Source organism: Triturus cristatus, chromosome 7 (assembly GCF_964204655.1).
Source record: "Triturus cristatus chromosome 7, aTriCri1.1, whole genome shotgun sequence".
NCBI classification, from domain to species: Eukaryota; Metazoa; Chordata; class Amphibia; order Caudata; family Salamandridae; genus Triturus; species Triturus cristatus.
Genome location: NC_140590.1, coordinates 92,694,778 through 92,714,407, shown reverse-complemented (window position 1 = coordinate 92,714,407; position 19,630 = coordinate 92,694,778). Strand labels below are relative to the sequence as shown.

At 44.7% G+C, this 19,630-nt stretch overlaps 1 protein-coding gene across 1 annotated transcript in view; it reads right to left on the bottom strand.

Moving 5' to 3' along the window:
- LOC146808901 (uncharacterized) overlaps nucleotides 1-19,630 on the bottom strand; it is a 110,998-nt gene that overhangs the window by 47,893 nt on the left and 43,475 nt on the right. The window contains exon 4 of the mRNA XM_085615712.1: nucleotides 12,052-12,201. Coding sequence (XP_085471838.1) covers nucleotides 12,052-12,201 — 150 coding nt within the window. The remainder of the gene's footprint in view (nucleotides 1-12,051; nucleotides 12,202-19,630) is intronic.

The window sequence follows — 19,630 nt, the reverse complement described above, 5'->3', positions numbered from 1 at the left end:
AGATGGTATGCCCCTTTCAAATCCAACTTGGTGTAGATACGAGCTTTCTTGACCTGTTCCAGAAGTACACTGATGAGAGGCAAGGGGTACCGATTCTTTATGGTTATCGCATTCAATGCCCTAAAGTCCACACAGGCTCTCAGCTCCCCATTAGCCTTCGGGATGAAGAAGAGTGGCGAGGCGGCCGGAGACTTGGACGGGCGGATGAATCCTAGCTTGAGGAGTTTATCCAGGTACCCCCGGAGATGCACGTTTTCAGGCTCCGTCAGGGCATACAGCCTGCCGCTGGGAACGCTGGCCCCTGGCACCAGGTCGATCTGGCAGTCAAACTGTCTATGTGGTGGTAGCACTTCCGCCTTCACCTCATCAAATACATCCTCAAAACTGTGATAAGCCTGGGGGAGAGCCACATCTTTTTCTGCCGCTGTAGCCACCGTCTGACTCCCGCTCTCATCTGCGTCAAGGGATTCCGTTCTTATTCCACAATGCAGGATGCAATACGGTGACGTCAGTTCGATGCGATGTGTTGGCCAATCCACAGAGGGGTTGTGTTTCTGTAGCCACGGCAATCCCAATATGACGCCATATTGGGGCGCTCGGATGATGTTAAAATCGATTTGTTCCAAATGGTTCCTCCCACATCTCATCGGAAGGACCCCCGTGTGCTGCCCGATGGGCCCCGTCACCAATCGCCTTCCGTCTACAGCATAGACGTCTTCGGGTACAGCTTTGGGAAGAAGCACTAGCCCTAGCCTGCATGCCTCGTTGTGGTCCATAAACATGCCAGTGGCCCCTGAATCCACCTTGGCCACAACGGGTATCCACTGGTCATGCACTCCCACGTGCACCGTGAGAAACAGGTGTCGTTGTCCCTTAGTGACCGAGTTGGAAAGTGAAGGGATGGATGAGTGACTCCGAGATGCCCCTTCTTTGGTCTGGGAGTCCTCTAGTTTTCCGCCGGTACGTCCACCACGGCTGTTACCGACCGGTTGGCCCGATAACGTGACGTCTTCGGTTTGGCAGGGCATTCACGTACGTAGTGGCCTTTTTTGCCACAATATAGGCACAATCCTTGTTTACGGCGTGACTCTTTCTCCGTGGCTGTGAGGCTCGCTCGTATTGCGCCGATGTCCATGGGTTCTCCCTTAGATGCGGTGGCAGTTTCAGGACTTCCCACTGTCACATAGGATGGAAGGGATTTTCCTTTTCTCCCATGATCCCCCTTTCTTTCACTTAGCCTATGTTCCAGCAGTAATACCAGGTTGATAAGGCCCTCACATGTCTTGGGTTGTGGGTCAATATGAGCCACGGCGTCCTTGAGCTCATCGCACAGCCCGTGATGGAAGAGCGCCGTCTGTTTAGCAACAGGCCACTTGGTTTCCGCAACAAGCCTTCGGAACGCGTTGAGATACTGCACCAGGTCGTTGGATCCCTGTCTCAACTCAAGCATTTCACGGTCCGCCGTGTACGAGTCAGCCCTTCTGTCGAAGACCTTCAGGAATTCCTCGCGAAAAGCACCCCAATCACATAAGATGGGGTCGTCCCTGCTCACCAGAGGTACGGCCCATTGTGCCGCGTTTCCAGCCAAATAGGATATAAGGAAAGCCACACGAGCCTGACTCGTGGGGAACGCCCTTGGTTTGCACGATAAATGTAGCGCCACTTGTGTGAGGAATACCTGCACTGTGTTAGGATCCCCACTGTACCTCTCTGGTGTTGCCAAGGGGACAGCTACCGGCATTTCCACTACTACCGCAGGGGTCTGGTTCGTGAGGGAGGTGCTGGGCGTGAGCGGGTCCAATTGGATAGCATCCAGTCTGGCTTTTACATCGGCTGTTTCTTGCCTGGAGGCAGCCAATTCAATTTGCACGGTCGCTAAAGCAGCCAGCACATCATCAAGTGTTGCCATGTCTGTTATCGACCGGGAGACAGTTAGTGTTATTAAGGTCGGATATTTTGTAACGCCCTGAACGTCTCAGGATCGTTTAACAGACACGATAATGAGAACGCAACCACTTGTGAAGGTTTAGTTATTTCAATGAAGGCAAAAATAATACAAGGAATAAACAAAGGTTATAGTCACTGGAATCCTCCAGGCTAAGTACGTTACCAGCCCACAGCACGGATGGTCCTAACCGTCCTCTGCATATACGCCGATCCCGGCGTATGCCAACAGAGGGCAGAAATGAAATGGCCGACAATGCCAATCGGTAGGCTGTGAGGGGCACGAAGAGTGTTGGGGAGAATCGAGGAGTCAGGGAAACACCCAGCCGGGGTCTCTACCTGAAGGGAGCAGCCGCTCAACCTCTTCCTCAGACTGCACCGGGACGCGGAGTCACCTCCTGGTGATGCGTCACCGATACCCCAATCACAAGCAAAGAAGACTGAACCGAGAGCAGCCGCTCGATCGATCCCGTGGACTTCCGAGTCTGTAACGCGGCAAACACCTCCTGGTGTGCGTTACAGCTGGCAGTCCCTGTATCTCTGGTCGGGCTGGGAGTTACGACTCCAACCAGCAAAAGCGCCACTGCGCTTTGACTCAGCCGAGTCAAAAGGCGAAGCTCAATGGTTATCCGGTAGAGCTTCCGGGTCCTTCACAGGTGACGATGGGGCAAGACACGGCCCAGGGAGTAACGACTCGACCTACCTCCGTTCTTGCCTTACTGGAGCACCACTCCGGAACACTGCTCTTCACTAAGCAGGTACGTCGGTGTAAACACAATATCCGACAGCATTGTACCTCCCGGTTCCTCCCTTTATAGGGCGTGTTTTCCTTGAGTTATGTAACAGCTCTCCTGTTTACATAAGGGCGTGTTTTCCTTGAGTTATGTAACAGCTCTCCTGTTTACATAAGGGCGTGTTTTCCTTGAGTTATGTAACAGCTCTCCTGTTTACATAAGGGCGTGTTTTCCTTGAGTTACGTAACAGCTCTCCTGTTTACATAACCTCTCAACCGCTAAGCATCCTGGGAGATGTAGTCCGTTTTCGCTGGTTACCGTTTTCCTCCCCTCGCATGACAGGGATTCTTGACAGTTTCCCCATGCAATTTTCCATAGGGACCTTTAGTCCAAGGTACAGCCCGAACGGCTGAACAGAATTACTTGAAATTTGGCAGAGAGGTAGTCCTCAGCTCAGGGATGTGCCTTTTGCATATATGGAGTCAATCTGTTCAGTAGTTCCTGAATAAATTGCAGTTAAAAGCACATACATATCTATAGCCGCGCACCGTGCGCGCACCGTGCGAGCACCCTAACGTGCGCGAGCGTAATTCTGATTGGTGGTGGTTACATGTTAGTCAACGTTCGAATCGGTCGAAATCAGGAAGTGTCGGCCGCCATTTTGTTTGTTTTCAGTGCGAGAGTGAAAAAGGAAGGTGGCGAACGTGAAAAGGGGGCAGGGTAAAGAGTTCCTGACCCCCTAGCCTTTGTCAGGGGGTCCCTGAAGGACCCCGAAGGCAGAAAAAAACATTTTAATTTTTTTTTTTTAAATCGCGGGGGTGCACGCACCGTGCACGCACGGTGAAAAACCAAAAAAGAAAAACAAATATGTAGTTTATAAATATATAAAAAAAATAATAATACATACATAACTTAGCATTTAAAAAACCATACAAATTCACTTAAAAAACCATAGGTTTCACACATGTAATAGTTAGGTGGATTTCTCTCGTAAAAAACCAATGAAATTCCCCCGTTATAGTTAGTTCAGATAACTATAACTCGCGTGGCCGCCACACTATCACAAGGATGATGTCATCAGTGATGTCATGAGTGATGCCACTGACCATGTCATGAGTGATGTAACATGTGACGCCATCAGCAGTGGATTGCGGTCGCGCGAGTTATAGTTATCTGAACTAACTATAACGGGGGAATTTCATTGTTTTTTTACGAGAGAAATATCCACCTAACTATAACATGTGTGAAACCTATGGTTTTTTAAGTGAATATATATATATATCTATATTTAGTATACTATGTACACATGTGAAAATGTTTTGCTCCACCTGTTTACCTCGGTGGCACGAAAAGAAATGGGTGAAACTGATGTCAGCACGCTGACGAGGTCCTCTTATGGCTCCTGTGACGAAATACGGTGTTGCGAGCGGAGCCGTGCTATTATGACATTGTCATCGACGTGGGAGAGGTAGGAAAGAATTTCCTCGGAATGCTGGCGCAGGGGATATGCACCTAAGCGTTCAGGCTAGGCCTTTGGGAGCAACTGTTTATGTTCCCACTCCAGAAACCGAAACCAGTGATCCGAGGGCAGAGGCCCTGCAGAAGGCACACAAGGTGGGGAGCCCAGTCGAGTGCACCGGCGGGGCAGCGAAGTGACAAGCACCACTACCCACAGAAAAGGTAACGAGGACATTGAATAACACAGGATCTTCTCTTTGTATCTGGCAGGAACAACAAAGTTAAAATACCCTAGTTCCAAAATGTAGAATTACTGCTACAACAGTCTTCAAGAGGACCTGCGATGGATGCCGCTTCTGCCTTCCGTACACTGGAGGCGGCACATGGGTCACGCGGTACGGTCATACTGTGGTGGGACGCACACTCGTTGACCTCTCATGGCACTGCTCCACACTTCAGGGATAACGCTTTCCATTAGCTGTGTTTTCTGATGACGTGTCGCGCCAGCCCCGTCCAACAGCAGAACCCCTTTAGATCCAAACAGACTCTTCCACTCTCTCACCGGAAGTGAAACCAGGCCACGCGGACACTTTCACAATACAACAGCCAGGAATAAACTTTTCGGTAAAAAAAACACATTCCTATCTCCCAATTTATCAAAAAACCGACTCACTGAAAAACAGGGTCGGTAAACAGCAGTTGCAACAAATGTTTTATTTCGCGATACCATTACAATGCAAGCATTGCCACGCATGCGTTGTACATCGCATAGTCATTCTACGCATTTTTTTAGAATGCATGGTCATTTACCACGCATATCTTTACAACGAATTTGTTGAAAATGTATGTATGGTAAATGACCATGAGTTCTAAAAAAATGTAGACGATCCACGTCGTTGTAAGGAAACAGAGGCTGTTCCGTTTCCTCGCAACGACATGGACCGCCCCTCAGAGATGACATGAAGCAGGAACCATGAGGAGAGAGGAACGACGAGGAGTGAGGGGTAAGGGGGATTGGGCATGGGGTGGTGGTTACTTTTTTAGGGTTTAGGGTAGTGCAGTGGTGTTTGAGTAGTGTAGGGGGTCGTGCTGAGAGTAGTGTTTTAGGGTTTAGGGTAGTGCAGTGGTGTTTGTGTAGTATAGGGGTCGTGCTGTGGGTAGTGTTTTAGGGTTTAGGGTAGTGTAGTGGTGTTTGTGTAGTGTAGGGGGTCGTGCTGGTGGTAGTGTTTTAGGGTTTAGGGTAGTGCAGTGATGTTTGTGTAGTATAGGGGGTCGTGCTTGGGGTAAATTTAGGGTTTAGGGTTGTGCTGTGGTGTTTGTGTAGTGTAGCGGGTTGTGCTGGGGTAGTGTTTTCGGGTTTACAGTAGTGCAGTGGTGTTGGTGTAGTATAGGGGTCATGCTGGGTGTAGTGTTTTACGGTTTAGGGTAGTGCAGTGGTGTTTGGGTACTGTAGGAATCGTGCTGGGGTGGTGTTTTAGGGTTTAGGGCAGTGCAGTGATGTTTGGGTAATGTAGGGGGTCGTGCTGGGGGTGGTGTTTCAGGGTTTAGGGCAGTGCAGTGGTGTTCGGGCAGTATAGAAGGTTGTCCTGGGGGTAGTGTTTCAGAGGTTAGGGCAGTGCAGTGCTGGTCAGGCAGTGTAGGGGGTGATGCAGGGGGTGGTGTTTTGGGGTGTAGGGCAGTGTATTGTTTTCCACCAGTGTAGGGGTTCATGCAAGGGGTGGTGTTTCGGGGTTTAGGGCAGTGCAGTGGTGGTCGAGCAGTGTAGGGGGTCGTGGAGGAGGTGGTGTTTCAGGGTTTAGGGCAGTGGTGTTCGGGCAGTGTATGGGGTCTTGCTGGAGGTGATGTTTCAGGGGTTAGGGCAGTGCAGTAATGTTCGGGCAGTGAAGGGGGTCTTGCTTAGGGTAGTGTTTCAGGGCAGTGCAGTGGTGTTCGGGCAGTGTAGGGGGTCATGTTGGGGGTGGTGTTTCAGGGTTTAGGGCAGTGCAGTGGTGTTTGGGCAGTGTAGGGGGTCGTGCTGGGGGTGGTGTTTCAGGGTTTATGGCAGTGCAGTGGTGTTTGGGCAGTGTAGGGGTTCGTGCTGTGGGTAGTGTTTCAAATTTTAAGGCAGTGCAATGGTGTTCGTGCAGTGTAGAGGCTTGTGCTGGGGTAGTGTTTTAGGGTTTAGGGCAGTGCAGTTGTGTTTGTGTAGTGGTCAGCGCATGCACTGTGTTGCTAGGCGTGACCTAAAAGCATTGCACCAAGATGGCTGCCAACACTTCCTGGATTGAAGTGCTGGCAGCCAATTAGAGCCAAGCTCGTGCTTCTGTAGTTAGGTCCCGCCCAGATATATAACGATTTTTTTTTCTTTAATATCTCAAAAACTACTGAATGGATATACACTATTTAAAAAAAAGGTCGCTTTATGAAGCAAGCACTTCCTTTTTGCCAAATTTGGTGTAATTCCGTTCAGCAGTTTCAGCTGTAACCGTGTCTAAAGTTTCCTATGGGAAATTGATTTTTTGACCTCTATTTTTTTAATTTCTCAGGGACTACTGAATGGATTTACATCATTTTAAAAAAATGTCTCTTTCTGAACCAAGGGCTACCGTTTTGCCAAATTTGGTGTAATTCCACTCAGCAGTTCGGGCTGTAGTTGTTTCTATAGTTTCCTATGGGAAATGACATGGAGAAAAAGCGTTTTGGGACCCCCTTTTTTCTCAGCCCCCAGCTTGGCAAATCACCCCAAAACTTTTAGGATAGGAGCTGACCGGAGAGGGACCAACGTTTTGAAAATTTCGCGAAGATTTGTCAACCGGCGCGAAAGTTATTGGGAGAAGAAAAAACGCTTTTTGAATAGAAACCTGCCTAGTAGGTAATATATATATATATATATATATATATATATATATATATATATACATACACACTCCTTCTCATTCTCCCAGTCTTCTTGAGCGTGAAGAAAGAGCACGGACCACTGAATTTCATCGTACTGCAATATTTATTTTCGCTCCCAAAAGACTGCAGCAGCAATGATGCGTTTCGTCCCTCACAGGGGACTTGATCGCATGATATATATATACATATATATATGCAAATCGGATCCCTTTTCGACGTAGGTGCTCTGTTCCAGCGCGGTACGAGTCTATTCGGCAGGATCCAGCCGATAATTATGTGCCAGATTCTTAGTCTCTCCGTTCCTCAGGCTAAGATATATATATCTTAGCCTGAGGAATGGAGAGACTAAGAATCTGGCACATATATATATTAGTATATATATTGTAGTGACAAAGGCGGCTTGCCGTCGAAACGCGTCGTGGCCTTCTTGTGAAAATAAAACACTTCTTGCTTTATCCTCACGGAGTCTACGTCTGTCATCATTTCCCTTGGCAGAGTTGGTTGCATACATATATATATATATATATCTATATATATATATATATATATATTATCTACTGGCGGTCGCCAGTAGATAGTTATAGTTAGGACCGTGTTTCCATAGGAAATCCGCAACATTCTATTTGGAATAACTTTGGCGCCGGTCGACGAATCCTCGCGAAATTTTCAAAACTAATGGGGCGCTACGCTACGCTCCTACCCTGAAAGTCTCGGGGGGATTCATCAAGCGGGGTCTGAGAAAAAAGGGGGGTCCCAAAACGCGTTTTCCCCATGCATTTTTCCATAGGACCTTTAGACACAGCTACAGCCCGAACGGCTGAACAGAATTACTTGAAATTTGGCAGAGAGGTAGTCGTCAGGTCAAGGATGTGCCTTTTGTAGGTCTGGTGTAAATCTGTTCAGTAGGTCCTGAGAAAATAGCATTTAAATAAATATATATATATCTGTAATCGCGCTCCGTGCGCTTACCGTAAGCTTACCGTGCGCGAGCTCAATTCTGATTGGTGGTTACATGACTGTAAACATTCGAATCGGTCGAAATCAGGAAGTGTCGGCCGCCATTTTCTGTCTCTCGCACTGAGAAACAAAGGTGGGGAACGTGAAACGGGGGCAACGAAGAGAGTTGCAGACCCCCTTGTGTTTGTCAGGGAGTCCAAGAAGGACCCAAAAGTACGAAAAATAAATTTAATAATTTTTAAAAAAAATCGCGGGGTACGCGTACGGTAAGCTTACCGTACGCGCACGGCAAAAAAAATAAAAAAATAAAATAAAGAAGTAACAATCACATTTATTAAATAAATTAAAGGACCCACAAGGGAGAAAAAAACAAATGTTACTGCGTAAAAAAAGGCGAGGTGCGCACGGCATGGACTGCGCAACGTGGGCGCTCGGTGCGCGAAGCGCACCGAGCGCCCACTGCGCACGCACGGTGCGCGAATTTTTTTCACTATGCGCACACCCTGCGCGCATAGTGAAAAACCAGAAAAAAAAATAAAAAATAAATACATAACTTAGCATTTAAAAAACCGTACAAATTCACTGAAAAAACCATAGGTTTCACACACGTTATAGTTAGGAATTATCATTTACAAAACCTTGCAAATTCACTTAAAAAACCATAGGTTTCACACATGTTATAGTTAGCTGTACATTTCACTCGTAAAAAAACAATGAAATTCCACGTTATAGTTAGATCAGGTAACTATAACTTGCGCGACCGCAATCCACAATGTGTAATTTCAGATGTCATCATTGATGTCATGAGTGATGTCACTGACCATGTCATGAGTGATGTACTATGTGACGTCATCAGCAGTTTATTGTGGGCGCGCAAGTTATAGTTACCTGATCTAACTATAACGTGGAATTTCATTGGTTTTTTACGAGTGAAATGTACAGCTAACTATAACATGTGTGAAACCTATGGTTTTTTAAGTGAATTTGCAAGGTTTTGTAAATGATAATTCCTAACTATAACGTGTGTGAAACCTATGGTTTTTTCAGTGAATATATATATATATATATATATATATATATATATATGTATATATAGATATATATATATTACCTACTGGCGGTCGCCAGTAGGTAGTTATAGTTAGGACCACGTTTCCATAGGAAATCCGCAACATTCTATTTTGAATAACTTTGGCGCCGGTCCACGAATCCTCGCGAAGTTTTCAAAATAGGTGGGGCGCTACGCTCCGCTCCTACCCTGAAAGTCTCGGGGGGATTCGTCAAGCGGGGGCTGAGATAAAAGGGGGGTCCCAAAACGCGTTTTTCCCATGCATTTTTCCATAGGACATTTAGACAGGGCTACAGCCCGAACGGCTGAACAGAATTACTAGAAATTTGTCAGAGAGGTAGTCCTCAGGTCAAGGAAGTGCCTTTTGTAGGTTTGGTGTAATCTGTTCAGTAGATTCTGTGAAAATAGCCTTTAAATCAATATATATATCTGAGCCAGCTTACGGTGCGCTTACGGTACGCTTACCGTACGCGTACGGTGGCGTGCGCGAGCGCGATTCTGATTGGCTCTTAGATCTTAGTAAACATTTCGAATCGGCCGAAACCAGGAAGCGGCGGCCGCCATTTTCTCTCTCGCACTGAGAGTGATGTTTAAAATATAAAGCACAAAAACATGTAAAGGGGCTGTTTAGACAGCTCCCACACACATAGCAATGTTGAGGGAGTCCCCAAAGATCCCCCAAGGCCAAAAACGGAATTTTAATTTTTTCGCTAATTTCGCCGATTACGCTTACCGTACGCGTACGGTAAAAAATTATAAAAAAACAAAAATTATCCACACTCTCCCCACCCTGTGTGCAATTGGTGCCCGAAGGGCACCAATTGTGCATGGCTTATTAAAGAAGAGTTAAACGAAAATATGAAAAAAAAAAATAATAAAAAAAAAAATTATCCACACTCTCTCCACCCCGTGTGCAAATGGTGCCCGAAGGGCACCATTTGTGCATGGCTTATAACATATACGAAAAATTAAAATATTACCTTTCAAAACGAAGTGCATCATATGTCCTCCATGTGCGCACGGTGCGGGAAGCGCATCGTGCGTACATGGCCCATCTAGCGTAACGTGGGCACGCGGTGCGCGTAGCACACCGCGTGCCCACCGTGCGTGCACGGCACTAACTGCGTAAAGTGGGCGCGCGGTGCGCGAAGCGCACCGCGTGCTCACTGTGCGCGCACGGTGCGCGAAGCGCACCGTGCGTGCACGGAACAAACTGCGTTAAGTGGGCTTGCACGCCACGAATGGCGTAAAGTAACTTAGCATTTAAAAAACCGTACAAATTCACTGAAAAAACCATAGGTTTCACACACGTTATAGTTAGGAATTAGCATTTAAAAAACCTTGCAAATTCACTGAAAAAACCATAGGTTTCACACATGTTATAGTTAGCGGAAATTTTACTGATAAAAAACCAATGAAATTCCCCCGTTATAGTTAGTGCAGGCAACTATAACTCACGCGACCGCAATCTTCTGCTGATGACATATGTGTCTTTATGAAAAAAAAATATTTGTAATATATGTATAGCTAAAAATGTATGGAAGAAGACATGGGCAAATAAGTGTCTAAATACAGTATTAGCATCAGCAGAGGATTGCGGTCACGTGAGTTATAGTTGCCTGCACTAACTATAACGGGGGAATTTCATTGGTTTTTTATCAGTAAAATTTCCGCTAACTATAACATGTGTGAAACCTATGGTTTTTTCAGTGAATTTGCAAGGTTTTTTAAATGCTAATTCCTAACTATAACGTGTGTGAAACCTATGGTTTTTTCAGTGAATATATATATATATCCACTTATACATACATATATAGACACAGATGGGGTGAGTGGGGCTGTGTGTCCCCCTTCACCCTAAAAAAGATGTCGTACCCTGGGTGATGAAGTCACTGGATCCAAATTGGCCCAGGAAATGAGTTCCCATGCCCCCTTCCCCTAAAAATATGTTGGGCCCTGGGGGATGGGGTACCTCGGGCTAAATTGGTCAGGGGTATAGGTCATGTGCACCGGCCTCTCCCAGAAAGAAGTGCAGTGTCCCTCCGGTGCCATTGCTTGTAATTTTTTTTATCTTACAGTGGATTTGTGGACCCTCTATAAATTTGTGGCAAACTATTTTAAAAAGTGTTGTTGGCCAAAGGCCTAGGGTTCTGGGTATCTGTTCCCTGCCTAATTACGTTTTTTACTTTACTTTTGTAAGACTCTGAGTCCCGAGTCCTACAATGGCTACCATTTTCTTGTTGATGTGGTTGCAGCCAACCAGATCTCAGCAGGAGATCTGTCGGATCTGCAGAGACTCGGCATCCCTTGATAGTTTTTAAACACAAAGGGCTAAATAAAATACTGAAAGGATTTACACCAAACCACAGAAAGCACTCTTTCCAGGCTAGCTTTCTGCTAAATTTGGTGCAAATACTATCAGCAGTTTAGGCTGTAGCTGTGTCTAAATTTGTAATGGAAAAATGAATGGTAAAAACGAGTTTTGGGACCCTTTTGTTCTTTGACCCCGTTGTGAAAACTAGTCAAAAAATATCTTTTTTTGGGTACGTTTCATGGAGATTCATCAAATGGCACCAAAGTTATTAGCAACACAAAGAAATGCATGTCTTATGGAAACACGTCCCTAACTTGAAGTACCCAGTGACGACCGCCATATACACCCACTACCCATTCATATACTTACATTAACTAAATTTACCATGGATGGTAAAGACATGCATGGTAAAGATTTGTGCTGTAAATCAACCATAAAGCACATTCCTTTACCACTCAACTCCAAACCAAGCCAATTGCTTTAATGCTTCAGAGATTTTGCTGTCCAAGGGGTCCATAAACCTGAATTATTCAATTATCTTACTAAGCAGAAAATTTGGCACCAGTCCAGGCATAAAATGGATATACTAACACTATGCCTATTTCAGAGCATTTGAAAAGACATTCCAATAGCAAGGATCCAAACCTTTCACCGCCGAGCAGCTGCTTCTGGCAGCCAAACATGGACGAGGCACTCACCTGGCCGTTTGGCTTTCCCACGAAAATCGAAGCACTCTGTCTCCTGCCCCACACATTCGATTGTTTTATCAGTTTTACATCCCTCGACGGTGTCTTGTGCAAAGCAGTCTGGGCATCTGTGTCCATTGGAGGTCACATCTCTAGGAGGAACTAAAAAAAGAGCAGAAGTAAAGAATAAGACTCCTACACTTTCTAAGATAAGTAACAAAAGTCACTCAAAGCACCCACATCGTAAATCATACAAAATGGAAAAATGTGAGTCTGTATTGATGCTAACATTTCCTATTTCAATTGCTTAAAGATCAAGGTCAAATCATACTTTATTTGGCTGTATTAACAACCATCAAAGTGCATATTAATATACATGAAAACAGGAAAATAATAAAAGCAGTTAAAAATATTATACAAAGTAGCAGCAGAATGGTATTAAAAATAATCTCATAAAACACTCTACATTCAATATCTCTTCCTGGGGCCATATTACAATAAGTGCCCCGAGGGCACAACAGGCATTTACGACCAATTTGTGCACCCCCAGGGTACTTTGGTATTACAGAAAGGGGCTCAGACACTTGTGCGTCCCCTTCAGAATTAATGATAGCGCTGGCTCACTTAAAGCACCAGCGCTACCTTCAGGGGGGCATTCCCTCATTTGCATAGGGGCATCTCCAATGCAAATAAGGGGAATCCTTTGCCTCTGCATCCGTGCCATATTACAAACATGGGTGCAGAGGCAAAGAAGCTCTCAGGGGCGCACTCACAGTGCGGCCGCTAAGACCAGCCCTCTGGAGGGGGGAAACCCCCCCAGGGTGCCACCTGCACTGTGAACTCACGGAGTGGCTGCAAGAAGCTGCTCCGTGTTTTCACATGAATGCACTGCCCCTAGGGGTGCACGAGTTTGCAGCTGCACTGGGGGCAGCACATTCACCATTATAAGGCACACTATCATTGTTTGCACTCAGTGCACCTTTTAATGTGAGCACCCAGTTCAAACGATGAAAATGCATAATACGGCCCGGGTCCATAAACAACATTAGTATAATTTAGCACTGCATAACACAACTCCGGGGTTCCTAGTTGCTGTACTAAGGAGGAAGCCACCTTGTGCAATCTGATATTAAAACTACGCAACAAGGGAATAAGAAAACGTTTTCTGTGAATTATGTAGAGTTTACAGAATAGAATAAAGTACAAAGTGCCCTGTTTGGATCTGCCATCCCAGGGCCATTTGGGGAGAGGAAAAAACAATGCTCCTTGTTTGGGAAAATTAAATGAACTAAAAAATGAACAATATTAAAGCGTAACCTTGTGAGAAGAAACCTGAGCCATTCATTTGGGATAATTTGGAGGTATGCCTCCAGTGCAGAGTTCACACCAGAGGTCTGCCTCCAGTGCAGAGTTCACACCAGAGGTCTGCCTCCAGTGCAGAGTTCACACCAGAGGTCTGCCTCCAGTGCAGAGTTCACACCAGAGGTCTGCCTCCAGTGCATAGTTCACACTAGAGGTCTGCCTCCAGTGCAGAGCTCACACCAGAGGTCTGCCTCCAGTGCAGAGTTCACACCAGAGGTCTGCCTCCAGCGCAGAGCTCACACTAGAGGTCTGCCTCCAGCGCAGAGCTCACACTAGAGGTCTGCCTCTAGTGCAGAGTTCACACCAGAGGTCTGCCTCCAGTGCAGAGTTCACACCAGAGGTCTTCCTCCAGTGCAGAGTTCACACCAGAGGTCTGCCTCCAGTGCAGAGTTCACACTAGAGGTCTGCCTCCAGTGCAGAGCTCACACCAGAGGTATGCCTCCAGTGCAGAGTTCACACCAGAGGTCTGCCTCCAGTGCAGAGTTCACACCAGAGGTCTGCCTCCAGTGCAGAGTTCACACCAGAGGTCTGCCTCCAGTGCAGAGTTCACACCAGAGGTCTGCCTTCAGTGCAGAGTTCACACTAGAGGTCCAGTGCAGAGTTCACACTAGAGGTCTGCCTCCAGTGCAGAGTTCATACTAGAGGTCTGCCACCAGTGCAGAGTTCACACTGGAGGTCTGCCTCCAGTGCAGAGTTCACACCAGAGGTCTGCCTCCAGTGCAGAGTTCACACTAGAGGTCTGCCTCCAGTGCAGAGTTCACACTAGAGGTCTGCCTCCAGTGCAGAGTTCACACCAGAGGTCTGCCTCCAGTGCAGAGTTCACATTAAAAGTCCACTAAGATAAACCCGGATAGCTTGTTTGTAATTCATGCTTTAAAATGCTTTTTAAAATACAGACATTTAAACAGATCTGGGACTAAGTGTAGAGAACTCTGGGGATTTGAGTATAGTTCTTGTAAGTGGAGGTTTCCCTAATATTTGTCAATCAGGGACATTCTGGGGCATTTTCTAAGGCAAGACATCTAATAAAATTGCTTTAGTGAAATGGGCTTCAGGTTTCTTCCAGGCGCTCTCAACCATAATAGTAAAGGTTGCAAGTTAATGTAAACTTCAACAAAACCCAAACCCACCTCAGCATGGTACCAGGTGGCAGGTGAGGATTGTGGAAGAGACAAGCTTTCTTTTAAAACTATTGTTCATCGTTCGGTCATTTTGCTTAACTGGTTCATGACCAAGCCTCTCAGCAAACTGAATACCTGCACCAACAGATCTTTGGAATTTGAGTGTTCTGATTTTTAAAAGACATTTCCAATTCAAAGATACATTCAGCAGGATTCACAAGTATGTAAAATTAAGAACTTTGGCTACCTCTTTACTTAATATTGTATTCATATCAAATGATTTAGGGCCAGATGTACAACCCTTTTTAGCAGTCGCAACTGGGAAATTGGCCGGTTTGTGATCGCTAGAAAGGGTTGTGGTATGTACAAACTCTACTTTGTGAGTCAGTAATCTATTACCGACTCAGAAAATAGGGTTTGCGAGTCACTATTAGGAAGGGGCATGCCAAGGGTGCCCTTCCTCTTTATGAGTGTATGTGAAAATATTTTTAAGAGCAGCTAGTGGTCCCACACACCACTGCCTACCCTTAAAAAATAAAAAATGAACAAAAGAAAACTTTTCATTTTTTTCTTTTAAATGCATCCTCTTTTTCTTTAGGGAAAATTGGGCTGCATTTGAAAAAACAGAGTCGCTTTATTTAAAAAAGCAAACAGAGACATGGTGGTCTGCTGTGTCTGTGAGATGAGAAATTCCTAAGAGGTCGCAAATTGCGTCCCACCAATAGTAATCAGGTGGGACTTTAGCGACCCCATTAGGAATCACAAACAGTGTTTTACATTCCATTCTGCCAGTATCTGTAACACTTTTGTAAAAAAATCTTCCTGGCCATTAATATACAGTAAAAACAGAAAAGGTGCTAAAACACAGACTCATTTATTTTAGGGGTTAAATTGCCCTCTTTGCTATGTAGGATCTTAGCAGATGTCTGCTAGTGTAGCCGACATAATAAGTCAATAATGGCCTTATCGCACCCCATGCCCTCCATGGTATTCCATAACTTGGGCCGTTGCACTGAATCAAAGGCACAAGTGAGATCATGAAGGCTCAGTGCATAGTTTCTCTCTTAAGTCTGACATATTTTTGTACGATTAGGTCAAGGTTGAAGCTCTGATACACCATCCCAACTCCTGGTTTGAACCCTAGCTGTACATCTGATAAAATGTCATTATCGTGCGCCCATTCTTCAAGTTTCGAAAATACCACTCAACCCAAGATTTTAATGAGATAGGGCGGTAGCAACTAGACTGGTATTTATAGAATTCCAGATTATTTTTTAATATGGGGACAACAACTGCCTCCTGTCATGATGGAAGCAAGGGGCCTACTATAGTGGCCTTTAAAACCTTTGTTACAATAGGGGCCCAGAACAAAAGATCATCTTTAAATAAATCCACCAGGATCCCATCCGGGCCCGGTTCTTTCCCTGAAAGACTACTTCAATGGGCAATTTCACATTATTGTAATCGTTTGATTGGCTCAAAAGAATGACTACTTCATAATCATAGGTAGGTAATTAATTCACTGTTCCGAAGTCCTTGAATCTGGAAGCCTGGGTCAATAATTTTAGAAAAATGTCCAACCCACTCAGCGACTGGGATGACAGTATCCATCTGTGCTCTGTCACCGCAGTGCCCAAATCCTCCCATGCTCTGGCCTTTATGTTGATATTTCTAGCTGTGATAGATCCCTTATAGGCCTTCTTGGCTGAGCTCACTCTTGTCATATCCCGGGGGCGCTCCCTTTGTGGTAATTAAAGTTTTTTGTGGGCAGAGTAATAGACGTGATTGAACCAGAATTAACAACACTGGATTGTTCATTCATGGTAGGTTTTTGTGAAATATAAACACCAAGAGACATAAATGCTTCAATGCGTCACAGATGGCTCTAGAGTTCTCCAGCTGGGCTACAATTGATTACCGCCTGGTTGTTCTCCATAAGATCCACCAGAAATTCAGCCTCATCCACTTGGTTCCATTCAATTCTAAGCTCCCTAATCTTTTGTGAATTCAGTGACTAAATGGGGCCTGAGTGACTGTTATGATGAGTTCATTTTGCAAATATAATGTAAGTTCATTTTGCTTAACTGGTTAATGACCAAGCCTCTCAGCAAACTGAATAACTGCACCAACAGATCTTTGGAATTTGAGTGTTCTGATTTTTAAAAGACATTTCCAATTCAAAGCTACATTCAGTAGGATTCACGAGTATGTAAAATTAAGAACTTTGGCTACCTCTTTACTCAATATTCTATTCATAATAAATGATTTAGGGCCAGATGTACAACCCTTTTTAGCAGTCGCAACTGGGAAATTGGCCGGTTTGTGATCGCTAGAAAGGGTTGTGGTATGTACAAACTCTACTTTGTGAGTCAGTAATCTATTACCGACTCAGAAAATAGGGTTTGCGAGTCACTATTAGGAAGGGGCATGCCAAGGGTGCCCTTCCTCTTTATGAGTGTATGTGAAAATATTTTTTAAGAGCAGCTAGTGGTCCCACACACCACTGACTACCCTTAAAAAATAAAACTTTTCAGTTTTTTCTTTTAAATGCATCCTTTTTTGCTTTAGGGAAAATGGGCTGCATTTGAAAAAACAGAGTTGCTTTATTTAAAAAAGCAAACAGGGTCATGGTGGTCTGCTGTGCCTCAGCAGGCCACCATCCCTGTGAGATGAGAAATTCCTAAGAGGCCGCAAATTGCGTCCCACCTCATTAATAGTAATGAGGTGGGCCTTTAGCGACCCCCTTAGGAATCGCAAACATTGTTTTACATTCCATTTTGCCAGTTGCAAATTGTAAGTCGCAAAAATGTCGCACTTTCCATCTCACAAAATGGAATAGTCACACATCTGGCCCTTAGTGAGGTTTGCCTTCAGACCCAGATCAGACATAAAAGTGTTAAAAGCATCCAAACGAATCTACAGACCGTTGGCAGTCAGTGTCATCTGCATACAAGAGGACTGGGACTATGTGGGAGCCGATGTTAGCAATATATGTAACACTTTTGTAAAAAAAACTTCCTGGCCATTAATATACAGTAAAAACAGAAAAGGTGCCTAAAATACAGACTCATTTATTTTAGGGGTTAAATTGCCCTCTTTGCTATGTAGGATCTTAGCAGATGTCTGCTAGTGTAGCCGGCATAATAAGCCAACAATGGCCTTATCGCACCCCATGCCCTCCATGGTATTCCATAACTTGGGCCGTTGCACTGAATCGAAGGCACAAGTGAGATCATGAAGGCTCGGTGCATAGTTTCTCTCTTAAGTCTGACATATTTTTGTATGATGAGGTCAAGGTTGAAGCTCTGATCCACTATACCAACTCCTGGTTTGAACCCTAGCTGTACATCTGACAAAATTTCATTATCGTGCGCCCATTCTTCAAGTTTCGAAAATACCACTCAACCCAAGATTTTAATGAGATAGGGCGGTAGCAACTAGGCTGGCATTTGTAAAATTCCAGATTATTTTTAATATGGGGACAACTGCCTCCTGTCATGATGGAAGCAAGGGGCCTACTATAGTGGCCTTTAAAACATTTCGTACAATAGGGGCCCAGAATGAAAAATCATCTTTAAATAAATCCACCAGAATCCCATCCGGGCCCGATGCTTTCCCTGAAAGACTCCTTCAATGGGCAATTTCACATTATTGTAATCGATGGATTGGCTCAAAAGAATGGCTACTTCATAATCATAAGTAGGTAATTAATTCACTGTTCCGAAGTCCTTGAATCTGGAAGCCTGGACCAAAAATTTTAGAAAAATGTCCAACCCACTCAGCGACTGGAATGACAGTATCCATCTGTGCTCTGTCACCGCCGTGTCCAAATCCTCCCATGCTCTGGCCTTTATGTTGATATTTCTAGCTGTGATAGATCCCTTATAGGCCTTCTTGGCTGAGCTCACTTTTGTCATATCCCGGGGGCGCTCCCTTTGTGGAAATTAAAGTTTTTTGTGGGCAGAGTAATAGACCTGATTGAACCAGAGTTAACAACACTGGGTTGTTCATTCATAGTAGGTTTTTGTGAAATATAAACACCAAGAGACATAAATGCTTCAATGCATCACAGATGGCTATAGAGTTCTCCAGCTGGGCTACTCCTGGTTGTTCTCCATAAAATCCACCAGAAATTCAGCCTCATCCATTTGGTTCCATTCAATTCTAAGCCCCCTAATCTTTGTGAATTCAGTGACTGAATGGGGCCTTAGTGACTATGATGATGAGTTCATTTTGCAAATATAATGTAAGAGGATTATGATCACTGTTACGACTTGGAGCCACGTCGTGATTTAGAGAAAGAGGATTAAATTAGATTAGAACAAAACATGATTGATCACAGTACCTGAACCTATACTGTGAAAAGTTAGAGGAGATTTGTAAGTAGAGGTCCTAAAACCCTGTGCAAAGACTAGAATGTTAGACAAAGTTATTCTGATCCTGGCATCCCATTAGGGTGTGTGACTAATGTGAGTAAACCGTGAATCTGGATCATCATGCAGCCCACAGACTACGGTGGTTTCTGCATTACATGTTCTAATATTAAATCCCCTATCCACAAAATCACAGCTTTATTTTGACTTTCGACAAATGGCCTTCTAACTCATCAGCCTCTTAAGTCGCTTCAGTATCAATGATATTATGATGAAAAAGTAGCAGCAAGATGTCAAAAGATTTATAAAGCTGAAATATCAATATTTGAAAATATGGCATAAAAACAAGTTTTTAACAAGCAATTCAGGGAGTTTAAGATAACCAAATGTAGTGAGACCTTCCGTAGTGCTGCCAGCAAGAGACAAAATTGCAGGGCGACAAATTTTAGAATACCCATTAAGGTATCTTGGTGCACCTTCCCATGTGTCCTGACAACAGATCATACTGGTTGAAAATTGCAGCCAGTCTTAGTTGTTCAGTTTGGCCTGTAAACCAGCCTTATTCCAAATGATGATGATCGGTCTCTATTAGGTACGAGTTGGGTAGATAAAGGCTGAACAACCCCTGAGGCCTTGCAGAGAATCTCAAATTTGTTATCAAAATCTTTCAACTTAGTCAAAATAGTAGAACAGGAATTGTTAAACAATGCTTCAAATTTGTCCAATTTTCCAATA